Source organism: Lytechinus pictus, chromosome 10, assembly GCF_037042905.1.
Source record: "Lytechinus pictus isolate F3 Inbred chromosome 10, Lp3.0, whole genome shotgun sequence".
Taxonomy (NCBI): Eukaryota; Metazoa; Echinodermata; class Echinoidea; order Temnopleuroida; family Toxopneustidae; genus Lytechinus; species Lytechinus pictus.
The window spans coordinates 22813157-22826333 of record NC_087254.1 but is presented as its reverse complement, the minus strand read 5'-3'; the positions used below and the strand labels follow the sequence as shown (position 1 = coordinate 22826333).

The following is a 13177-nucleotide window of genomic DNA, read 5'->3' as shown; positions in this document are numbered from 1 at the left end:
CAAGAGAATAAAGTCAGCTTATTGTGAGAAAAATCACTCCAGCCAGAGCCCCATTTCGTAGTACACAAAATAAATCAAATTATTGATAAATTTCTTTTCCAATCAATCTTTACCATTTCGGTAGCTTAGAACAGCGAGTATGAAACAGCAACCTGCAGTCCATAACACAAAGCTTAGCAATTGGTCATACTGACCCCTGTAAAGTCTGATTATCGTGTAAATAGATTTATGATCAGTCGCCAACCATGGGGTTTTCTCTTGGGACCCTTGTGATTTGTTAGTTCAATGGACACATCATCCAAATAGGGGCTTTCAGAGATGTACATGTACTTGAGGTAGTAAATTTGCACTACTACTACTTTGGCTATCTTCCGTTTGGTCTCACCCCACACGGTCTAATCCTAGTTTGTCTTGTATACTACCATTTGGTACCCTTACCATTTAGGCTACACCCAACTTTGTATTGTGTCTATTTCATCTTAATATCCACTTTATATCTTTAGATTTGTTTATGAGCCAAATACTTATTTGATAAAGGGCAAGATAATAAGAAGGCAAAGTGGAAATGAGACCATCTAAGCACTAAATGGCAGGTGGACCAAGTGAAGGCCGACCAAATCAGTATTAAGCCCAGAATGATAATAGACCAAGTGGGTTTACCACTTACAAAAAGAGAATTAGACCATCTGATAGTAGACCAAGCCCCGTTGTACAAAGAGTTACGATTGATCCAATCAATCGTAACTCTGGAAATCCATCAGTGTCATAATTTTTTCTACAGGAAATTTGCAAAATGTCCTTTGTAATCAAAGGAGAACACCCCAAATTGTCAAGAAATCAATGAATTTATGGATATGCATTCATATCTAGAATTTTTTTGAACAAACATGCATTTCGTATGTTGACTTTGCTGGCTTGCCATAGTTACGATTGATCGGATCAATCGTCACTCTTTGTACAACGGGGCCCAGGTGGATACAAACCTTCCAGGCATACATATATTTTGGGAGGGCATTTTAACACTTTGCAGTTGATCCTTGCTCTTTATTTTTTCCTTCAAACTTCTTGAATGTCATAATACTTCGTATCACTATGTTTACATTGAGATATGATAAGACCATACTCATGATCAATGAATTTCAATTTTAAAGATAAATATGATTTTCACTGAATGCATACCCAAACTGCAGAGATTTCAATTCAAGAGTGAGGTCTACACAATAAACAAAAAGTTTCAGACTGTTTTTAAAATTCAATGTACATTTATTGTCAAACAGTTTGCACTATACCTACAAAAGAATTACTCAAATTACAATGAAGTACAAATATTCATTTACAGACAAAAGGTGTTTTGTATGTGTGTTTGGATAAGGAACAATTTATGTTTGAAAATATGTGTTGACAAGGGAAGTCTTCCAAAGAATAAAGAATAAAACTTAGCTTTCGCGGCCAGTATGGCACTGTTGTAATTTTTTGCCTTCTATAATGATAAAAAATATGTAATCAAATCGAGTCACTTGAAGTGATGGGATACTTGAATATACCTTTGTCAACAGTTAGTACCAATTGTTTCTATTTCCTTCACAAAATTGGATGCCAGTGCTTGTATCTGCAATTCTACATATAAAAAAATATGCAGGCAATGCATTAAACATTGCATTCCAACTTGCAAAAGTTATGTAAGTACAAATTCAAAGAGGCTTCCTAAAAGTGAATAATGATCATCATGGCAACTTAGCACTGCTCTACTGTGCATGGTAAAAGCATGGTCTTTGACTGTTCCCATGGAAATAATTTTTTGTAAAATATTGGAATTAAAGAAGTCTGCTCTTGATGTAAGATCAATATAAAGCAATACCAACATAAAGCATATTATCTTCTTAACTTCCATTCATATTTTGATCTTAAATGCAGACATAATAATTCTACATTATATCAAAGGCATACAAATGAAGTGTGTACATACTTGTATTGTAATGAAAACTATTATGTTACTATTTACAAAATGCTAAACCATCACTATCCCTCCTCACTACAAAAAAATACAAACAGAACAATCCTAGATGAAATACAACTAGATAGGAATTTACATATAATCATACTGGAGCAAATCAGATTTCACAACATGAACAGGCTTCCTTATCTCTTAACTTCGTAATTGAGAGTGTGTGCTGTTTGAATGAAACTGTTATCGATGATGATTATCTTGCTAACTGCAATCTTACATTAAGAAACAAAAATAGTACATCCTCAATGATTTAATAAGGTCAAAGTGATTTCCATTGCTTTCATTTTTTTTTTTACTCGGAAGGGACTTCTTATAGCACTTTCGACTGATCATCTTTCATAAAGCAGTAACTAAAGCTAGGGTAACCACAGTGGAAACCTGATTGGCTGCTCAGCCCGTTACCCTAGCAATTATTACAATGGAAAAGTTTCCATGAATTAAAGTTCTTTATCCAACAGGCCCCATGTCTTCCAAATATTAGAATCAATGAGTTTTTGGGGTGTAAGAAAGGTCGTTTCTTATACAGCATTTTTTGAATATTTCAATAACATACATTACATAAAATATGAAAACCACTTTCATACTTAAACTTGTCATGGACGAATGCCCAACAAAACTACACTCCAGACTCCATCTATACCTGATCTGTATGCCAACCCCCTTCATAAGCTCTTGGTGATTCTCACACAAGAACATTTACGGTAATATTTCTGATCAATCCTCCTATTTTCCCAAACAAGACTACTGTTTAAGTGTATTTTACCCTTACACATTTGTTGAACTTACAGGCAGCATTGCAGCGCTCTGACCGATAAAAAGCACATTTTTTAAATAGAAAATTACAGTACTATCTATAGAACTTGCAGTATTTGTGGAAAATAACAGATGAATACAAAATACTACAATACTTCTGAATAATCAGAGAGTATTTCTGTGTTGATCCAATATACTTACAAGCGATGCTACCGGTATGTCTGCCCTGATACAACATATTTAATAACAAAGGGCTACTAGTTATTCACTGTTCAGTGGTCCATTTACCAAGGAACACAAGATTAGTCTAACTTCGCCATTATGTTATCTTCCACTGTGATATAGCCCCAAAGTCAACCAATATCAAAGTTTCCATGGCAGTTACAATAATGGCAAAGCTACCATACTTTTTAATCTTTAAAAACAAGGGCCATAGCAATGACTGCAGGAGAATATTCAAAATGACATTTAGGATCATGTGCAGGATGCGAGACAAATCACTGTAACTTGTACAAATAAGAAAGTATCACTGTACTAGGAAACAATGATGGATTGTCATAAAAGAATTGGAGCTTGAACAGCTATCATCAGGCCCGCACCTGTGCAAAACAAGCTATCCCAGATCTTTGAAGGCTGTATGAATTGAAAGTGGCATCACAGGACAAAGATATGCTGATGGATTATCTTTAGTAACTGGAGCCTGATCAGCAATAATGATCAGGGTCCGACTGGTGCAGAATGAGCTGATCTCGATCCGTGCAAGCTGTACATATCAAAGCGGTATCACAGGACTAGGAAACTAATGGATTATCTTGAGGAACTGGAGCTTGATCGGCTGTATCTACGACGTCTAGCTGGTGACCTGGACCTTGATCTAGATCTGGACCTGGATCTAATGGGTGACCTTCTCCTTGGTGGTGACCTGGTCATAGAATAAGTAAAAAGACAACTTTTGTTGGAGATCTAAATGAACTCACATGAAAAATATAACACCAACTGATAAATCGATTTGTGAATAAAATCACCCAAATTCTTCTGGAATAGTCTGTACAATTTTCTCAAGGCCAAATAGCTGAAAGTTTATGGACTGATTGCATGTCTCATTTTTATAATTGATTGACTTCTTGATCAATATGTGCAAGCAATCACAAAGAAAGCCATTGTGTTATTAATCAGAAAACTTACAGGGCCCCCACATCTGAACCAGACCAATAAGAGCACTGTCTGTAGGACATCTACTTTGTAAACAGAAAGATGAAAAGGAATTCTCAAATATTCTTTCAATCATTCTTTTCATGTCTCTTTATATTTCAGTGCTCTGCATAAAAAATATTGGACATTATTTAAAAAGGTGAATAAGTGAAATAACAATTTCTCCTCCCATTGATAGGACAAAGATGTAAACAGCAATTATTCAATCAATCTTCATCTCCACTTTTTTTCATCTTCCTGAGGGTACATTGCTTTCTACTCAAGCATTTTCTATGTTTTTCCATGATTGTAAACATTTTTTAAATGTTTTCATTGTAGGCCTATTGTGATTTTTCTAAAAATTCATATATTTGATTGTGTGAATTATGGACAATTAAAAACAAATCTCTGAGTCTGATTACCTTCTTCTGTCCCTAAATCTTGGGGGAGGTGATCGTCTCCATCCGCCTCCTCTCCTGGGTGGGCTACGTCTTGGTAGTGGAAGGGGTCTGGGACGGGAAACTGGAGCTAATACAAAGGCAGCAGAGATTTCTTGACCATCGATCTGACCTACAAGCCAACACAAGTAATAACAGCTTGATTAGTATGATCCAATAAAATGATAATATTCTATTTGTGTGACCACATTGTATTACATATACTTTTATGAAATAGTGCATATCAAATTCCCTGTAATGGATATTTATACTAAAAATATCAATTTTCTTGACAATGATCAATCTTTGAATTTTACAGACAAAATTAATACTTCATTCCCACGTCTTCAAATAACTTGAGGTGTCCAGAAGATACAATTTTTCTTTTCATCATAGTTCAAAGTGGTTTATCAAAACTATGACTCATATGTTGATACCATACAATACAAAAAAAAAGCAGTTATTTTTTAAAAATATGATTATCAATCACTTACAATTTGGGCTCCTCATGCTAAATCTGAAGCTAAGAGTGAATAAAGGGGTAGGAATCAGCTTTGGGGAAATAAGCCACAAAGCAGACTTGTGATCAAAAATTAAAAATAAAAAAACGTGTATTAAATCTATTTCAAATGCATTTTAAAACAACCCTGCCTTTACGAAAACATTCCTACCTCCATCCATATGTTTGAGAGCCTTCTCTGCATCATTGGATGACATGAAATCAATGTAGGCAAAGCCACGGGACACATGTGGATGGGTCCGATCAGGAGGAATGTCAATGCTCTTAACCGCACCATAGATGGAGAAGATCTCCATCAGGTGATCCTTGTTGACGTTACGTGTAAGCTTTCCAACATGAAGCCGGGATGACTTGGGAGAGGGAGATCGCTTGCGACGAGGGGGTGTTCTTGATCTAAGGAAAAACAAGGAAAATGGAGGCCTTGGGTACATTGACAATAGCTTTGTACGCTGCTATACTACTAGAGTTTAATACATCGGACTGTCTCTATGCGCTTTACAGATATGCCATCATCCTGATTTGCCGCACAAGTGATTTCATGACAGCAATCCAGATCCCCCATTTTTTGTCTATAAATACAGATATTGTAAGATTTGTCATCAACAGTCATCTGCTTTTTTGATAAACTGAGTTATGAACAATAAAGGGCTATACACCCACTGACAAAAGGATAGACATTTTTTTGTTAACTAATTGATCCCTTCTACTTTTCTCACCTTGTTCTACTTCTCCTTGGTCTAGATCTTTCCTTTGATTCCTTCTCTTTTCTATCATCAAACTTTCTGGATGTCTCCTTCTCTATTGCACCTCCTGCTTTCCCATCCTTGTCTCCAGCTCCTCCCTTTACTTTGGTGACACTTCTGCTTCTACTTCTTCCTTTGCTTTTACTCCTGCTCCTGCTTTGGCTCCTGCTCCTACTCCGGCTGCTCCCTGAAGCACTACCCGAATCACTCCCTGACCCACTGGAACTACCGGAGCTGGACCTACTGCTGGATCTTGATGACCTGGATCGTGATCGGGAGCTGCCGGAACTGCTCCCTGAGGAGCTTGAACGACTCCTTGACCTGCTGGAACTAATTAGCAATGGGCAAAATGAAATTTAAAAGGAAATACTGACAATATTTCTCGTGATCAATGTAAGGCAAGATCTAAATACTAGTATTTCTAAGGAATCTCCACTGTTGTGATAGGTTGAATGCATAAAAAAGAATATGAAATGAACAAGATTTTGAATTGATCAGTTAAATATCTTTGGAATATCTTATATGATCAACAATCTGACCCTTTAGAATCCTTAAAGGCATTTGTTATCCATGCATATGTTATAATGTATGTATGCCTTCTACCATCTGTTTTACTTCCTCCATTACATTTCCTTTTAAGCTTCTCAAAATTCCATTAGATCAAGGAAGAAAGATTGTCATTAAACATCATATTTTGCTAAACATCAAATAGATAGTGGACATAAATTTCTGACATACCTTCCTGAACTACTGTCTGAACCAGATGAACTTCTACTTGTTACTGATTTGCTTCTTCTCTTCTTGTCTCTCCCTCGGCTTCTCCTATCACCCCTCCCTCCACTCCTACTTCTACTCCTTGTCCGACTTCTTGGCCTGCAAAAACAAAAGGACATGTAAGAATTACAGTTTATCTTGAAAACTTTACGAGTTGAATTGACTGGTATTCTCCTTGATCCGTATTGATATTTCATTTAAAAAAAGATGCAAGAGTTCAAAGTCAGGACTTTGCTGTATTGGATGATAAGCAACATGCAACACTGGCACTGGTCCGATGGCCCCAGACCAGTAAAAATATATCAAACTGATACAAATGATCTTTTCTCCTTTTGTAAATTATAAAAATGGCTCTCCAAAATTGTGAAATTGCTCTCACGAATTATGTTGTGAGTGTGTACTGTTTATTTGTATGGGGGGAATAAAATCAATTAACGACAGCATAATAATTTTTAATGTTTTAAAATATTTTGGGGGACCAGTAAATTTTAGGTTCAGACCAGTAAAAAATTCAAAATCTGGGTATCTACTGGTCCGATATGAATAGACCAGTAGAAAAAGAGTGTTAGTGTGGAGCCCTGTAATAAGACTACAGGTGTGTAAAAAAATTAATTATTGTTGTGCTGTGTGATAAATAAGTTCTCTTGAGACTTGTTAGTTGAATATTGGTGCTGATTGATTTTATTAGGGTGAGCTCATATGCATGAATATTAAATCCCAAGTTTTGGACAAGCACCTGCACCTCTAGCTAGATCTACTGGTCCAAAAATGATGATCATCCCAGTCCCAGAAAACAAGGATATACTCATAAACCAGGACATGTCCTGGCCCTGGGTTTTACTTAGGGGACTAAATTATTTGCAAACAAAAGTCGTTGCTGAATGGTCTTCGTCAAACTTATCCCAGCATACCACACTGTAAAATAATTGAATAGATCTACGCTAGCCCTCCCCCATTCCACGATTCCCGCAGTTGCTGCCAGCCATCCCACCTAGCAAGGAGGCTCCTAGAGAGTAAAAAATCATTCACTTATGTGTGCTTACTCTCCACAGAGCCAGGGATTGCGTCCCAGTCATGTGCATCTACCACGTTAAGGATGCGGGCGTCAGTAATGTTGGGGAAGAACAATAGGAAACAAGATGGCGGCGTAAACATCAGGCGAGTCTCCCCAATCTTTTCATAATATTTTTCTCATATTTTTGATGAATTCTTGTTTAAAAATGAAATCAATAGCGTAGAAATGTCGGAAATGAAGTTGTATCCCATTTACATGATTCAGGGCTAGATCTTTCAGAAGGAAAGTAGAAATCTCGGGGGCGAAAGTTTGAGGGATTTTTGTGGTATGTGTAGATGAATGCAATAGAATCCCTGGCTTCGTGGAGAGTATAGGCAAGGCTCGACATTAGCGGTGGCCCGGTGGCCCGGGGCCACCAGAAGTTCATCTCGGGCAACCATTATTGATAAAATGTTAAGTTTTGGTGGCCCGAATCGGGCAACCAATAATTTTCAAAGTAGAGCAATTTTTCTCCCGATTTTGCACGCATTTATCAACTTTCTACAGTTCAAATTGCAACCCAGTTCGTCATGCGCCCTTTTTGTTGATCTACACACAAATACACACACACATAGTTTGCATATTAAGCCTACAGCTATAGCCTACTACAGTAGCTATTATCCAGCCAGCCACGCCGGCCGGCTGGCGTGAGCTTTGCATGCATGAAGCCACTGCATACATATCTGTGCTCTAGATCTAGCTCGGCCTATTCAGACTCCGGGAGCTGCGATAAAAAATGTCGCTGCTAAGAAATCTTCCACAGAACTTTGAAAATCTAAGTCAAAGTCACATTTTACACCAATGGAATGACATTCTACAGTCTATATTACGAAAATTTGGTGTACCCTGATTATTTGCAAGCATTAAGAAGAGGAATTATGACCTCTCTTGAGACTACAAAAGACCGATTTCCAAATGAATTAATACACATAAAAACACATAGGCAAGTACATCACAGTCCCATGTGTGCATTTGTATGTATGTTGATACTTGTTTTCTTTCGAAGCTGTGTCTTTTCTAGCCAAAAATAAACAGACAGTTTCTTTCTTTCTTGTTTATAAATGACTTCTTAAACCACTCTTGAGAAAGTAAATACTTTGGGAAGGCATTTCATTGATATGAAATGTGAATTTTTCCAACATTTTGGCAAATATACTAGGGAAGGACTTTTCTCACACTTTTTTCCAGATATAACTTTTGCCATTTTCTTCTTATTTTTTTTTACAGTGGTTAAACCATTTATACCCCTTCCCATTGAATATGCCTGATTAAAAAATATGTTTCTACTGAAAATAAAATAATACAAACTAAAGGATATAAAATGCCATTCCCAGAAGGTAAGTGAAAATTATTTGCTTGGCTTTTAATTATATTCCAGTCAGAATAGACTGTTGCCACAGCTGTTAACAAATATTCGTAATGGCTTCTTAATTTTCCCCTTTTTCCCATGTTTATATTAATTTTGTTTTATTCATTTTTCTTTCACTTTCTTTTTTTTTTTCTCTCTAATTTTTTCTTTTCTTTTTTTCCCTGTTCTTTGTTTTTTCTTTCTTTTGTTTTATTTCACTTATTTCTTTTCTTTTCTTTTTCTTTTTGTAATATACTTTTTGAAAATTATTTTCATTTGTTTCCCCCTTTTATGCATTGTTCTAATTTTGCAGAATATTTTTCTGTGATTTTCTCCTGCTATAATATACTGCAAAAGGGAAAACAGAAATAAAATGGATTTGGGGCCTGCATAATTTAGGTTTTAGGATTCAAAGAGGAAGAAATGAAAAACCATAGTTTTGTACATCTATCTGTGTTTGCTATGCACTATTTATTTACTTTACCATTATGAGTGTGTGTGTCTATACAGAGATTTAAAAAAAGTCCACACAACCTGGGAACAATAAAATTCATTTATTCTCTTTCAATCATTTCATTTTTACAATGATAGAAACAATTTATATTTTACCACAAGCCAATTAGCAAAGTAAAATAACAGCAAACAAGGTTTACATACAAGATGATAAAGTGGAAGTAACTTAGTGGTAGTGGCTGCAGAATTAATATTTCAGAAGTTTGTTTTATCAATTTTTAATGTGTTTCTTTATATTTTTCGGGCCACCAAACTTTAATATCGGGCCACCAAAAAAAAATTATTTGATGGTTTTGGTGGCCCGAACGGGCCACCACCAAAAAAAGTTAATGTGGAGCCTTGGTATAGGTATGTTACAAAAGTGAATGAAGCATTGAGTGTGCTGCCTATAATTGCAGGGTGACTGTGGGGGCATTGCTTTGTATTGTGTTTGCATGTGCAAGGAAAGTTATTCCCCATAACATCATTGTTTTTACGTAGTTGAATGTTTATGGCAGCTGTCTAGACTTGAAAAAATATCACTCGGTGATCTTGCGACCCTGTGTGCTACTGGAAATTTGGCCTTGCTTTCAACCTCTTGCTATTTATATTTACAGGTATCATCCCACTCTAAAAGGTATTTATTCCGATAGAACAACATTTCAACTCCATTGCGGTGAAATTTGAAAGAGATCTACTGACGCTAAGTGTGTTTTTTATGTCCCTGTTTCGGCGGCGTCTGTAATTTTGGGGAGTGTTGTTGGGCACTTCCATATGCCAATGTATGTTGTTTTCTAGTATTAGTGCACCTTGGTCCCCAATTAAGGTCACAACTTTTGTTTTAAAAAACAAAGGAATACATAAGAATTGAAGGGGCGATTTGTACGAACTTAAAACTACCATAACTTTCTTGTTACTACTGGGGCCATTAAAATGAATGAGGTATTAAATTAGGCACTTCAGGTGAAAATTAGGAAAGGCTGTTCCAGCATGTTTGATATGCTCACAATGAGGCTCAATATCTACGATTCACAAAACTGTTTGAATTTTCAAATTCGGATGTCTAAAAGTCAAACCGATCGCGATCGCATGCGATGATTTGAAATCAGCCGTGAATAATACGTGTGAGGAGAAAGATACTGGCCCAAAATCACAAATTTTGAGGATAACCGGAGGATGGACACGGAGTGAAATACGGGTGTAGAGTAAGATATTAAGTCAATCATCTTTTTCGTTATATTTTTTTTGTTTAATTTTTATGATTATCATGATTGCCATCCCACCTTCATCAGTAGAGGCGCACGGCCAATATGGGAGACTCTCTCCAATAGGGGAGACAATCTCCCACATTGGAGCCTTGCTTTGCAAAAGGACAAAAGAAACAACACCAACAAAAGCATGATTTTTTTCCACCCAAAATTTTGTCTCACTGAGATCAGAAGCCCATTTGTTTTGTGTGTGATTGACAACAAAAATCCTTATCAAAACAAAAGTAGACGGTGAATTTTTAAAGTAGACGGTGAAAAGGGGTAATTTTTCATGAGGAATCTGCTTATCACATTTTCATTTGCCGCCAAGGTAATCCTTTTGCAGCAAATGTAAACAAAGGAAATTGGACTCCAAAACTGGAGACTGTCTCTGAAATTGGATACCCAAATTCTTTACAAAAGTCTCTGATATTGGAGATAATCTCCCACATTGGAGACAGTCTCCAATATTGGCCGTGCGCCTCTACTGTTCATGACCTTTGTGACTCGGTATATCCGAAATGGTTCACGGTCCCGATGTTCGGGTAGGTGGAGCGTAGTGTAGCGGTAGTGAAGTGGAGCCTGCACGAACATCGCCTGAGGTAGGATGTGACATGTGGCAGCCAAAGCCAAGGCTAATTTTAAAACTAAAAAGTAAAACTAAAATTTTTACTCAAAAGTCAAAAAGAAAAGGCAAGCTACTCTAGGTTAGGCCTAAAGCAAAAGGCTAAACACAAATACCCAGGATTTAGGATTACCTGCGAGGGTCCTTGTTTATGAGGACAGTTTTTACATGTACAACCATTACAATAAGATTTCATTTCAGGGTAGATCTACTCAAGAAAACCGTAATTAGAAACCGAGTTTCATTTCGTACAGTCCCACTCATTGACAATAAAGTCATTAAAATGACTTCGATCGTCAATGGATTCGCATAATTGACACGATGATCATCACGCTAATATATTGATTATATACAAAAATTTAACAATGCATGTTAAGATAACATATCGAGCATACTCATAAATTTTCAAATTACGACGAGAATATTAAGATGTGTTCGAAATAAAGCGATTGTTCTTACATCTTGACTGGGACCGAAGGACGCAGCAAACGCTACTTTCTTTGGCCAGAACGAGCGCCCTCTAGCAGCAGTATAATTATAGGACCCCTTTTTTTTTCATCATCGATGCGATTTGGAGGTAGTCTACAATTGTAGACCCACATCTGCAGTGTGTGTATCACAGCTGATTCAAGGAGTCTGCATAGCAGACTAGGTCTACTAGAGCCTGCAGATCTGAAATGGCTCGCTTCGCTCGCCCTTTCAGGCTGGTTTGCTTCGCAAACCAGCTGCAGATCCCACTTCACGAGCCATTCAGAGTCTGCATAGCAGACTAATTTGGAGGGGCGCGGCGGCTAAATCACTGAACTAAAAATACGTATCTCTAGTTCAGTGGGCTAAATGCTATAGTCTGCTGTGCAAACCCTTCACTCGAGTAAAGGGTCTGAATTGCAGCCTACCTACTCATGCCTTGTGTATATACTGAAGGCCCTCTCGCGCTCAACAGCAAGTTTTATATGTGCTAGTCTTTGCGTAGAGACACACTGAAAGTTTCAATCAGGGTCTGTGCTAGACAGCTGGCAGCCGTCTGTTTCGAGGAGGTTTTTTACATTTTTAATTTTTTTAATTTCTCCTCGTACACATTTGGTGAGTGAAGCCAACTAAAACGGAGTTCAGCTGAACAACCAACATAACGGAGACCGAAGCTTTTGGTCTAGGTCTAGTCTGTGCCTGCAGACTAGCTATAGGTCGCGGAAGGCAGAACGGCTGTGAAAGGGGGGGGGGTGGGGGGGGGACCATGCAAAAATAACAATGCGACGGTAATTTTTATGTTTTTGTACACGGTTTTGGAAAAAAAAGTGGGGGCTAAAGCCAACCCAGCCCCCTCCTCCCTCGTTTCGCGGCCCCCGGTCTGTCCAGATTTATCGGATTGATTTTCTCTTGACTACACCGAGATGACTCCATTTCAGTAAAAAAAAAATGCGGGAAAAAGTAATAAGTTGCATACAGGGAAATAGGCCTGAGAACATATAAGCCTGTATGTAAATACATCATTGATTACGGTTTCAACAAAGAACAGAGGAAAACCTCTCACTAATAGTGATGAATAACAACAACAATTAACAAGAACAAACTAATATTAGATAATGATGATAACAATAAAAATGGTGATGAAAATCCCGGGATGAAAATAATAATAATAAAGATGATGATGGTGAAAGTAATATTAATAATAATAACAATAATGATAATAGTAGGCCTAATTCTTAATAAATCTTAGGCCGACTTTATAGATTCAGTGACAAATAAATTTCAAGGTATATAAAGATAGAACGTAACGCAAAAAGTAGTATGACAAATCAATTCTTCGATCTTCTTCTTCTTTTTCTTCTTCTTAATTCTTCTTCCTTTCTTCTTCTTCTTCTTTATGTATTTATCTATGTTTATCTGTTATTTTGTGAGAGTGGACATAGAGTTCTGTGATTGTCTTAATTGTCGCATCACAAATTAAGCCATGTGTTAATTGTGCAACAAAATTTTGAACATGG

The 13177-nt window shown here is 37.0% G+C and overlaps 1 protein-coding gene across 2 annotated transcripts; it reads right to left on the bottom strand.

Moving 5' to 3' along the window:
* Window positions 1-1242: 1242 nt before the first annotated feature.
* LOC129269307 (RNA-binding protein with serine-rich domain 1-like) lies at window positions 1243-11752 on the bottom strand. Of its 2 annotated transcripts, XR_010294865.1 has the most exons (7): window positions 11652-11752; window positions 6391-6525; window positions 5626-5982; window positions 5061-5302; window positions 4375-4522; window positions 2995-3683; window positions 1243-2855 (listed from the first exon to the last, which is right to left on the bottom strand). XR_010294865.1 is itself a non-coding variant. In XM_054906800.2 (6 exons), coding segments are annotated over exons 1-6 (999 nt in total). In that variant the 5' UTR covers window positions 11654-11738; the 3' UTR covers window positions 1243-3568. The 2 variants fall into 2 exon arrangements, 1 of the variants encoding a protein (XP_054762775.2); XM_054906800.2 differs by having other exon boundaries at window positions 1243-3683; window positions 11652-11738.
* Between the last annotated feature and the right edge of the window lie 1425 nt (window positions 11753-13177).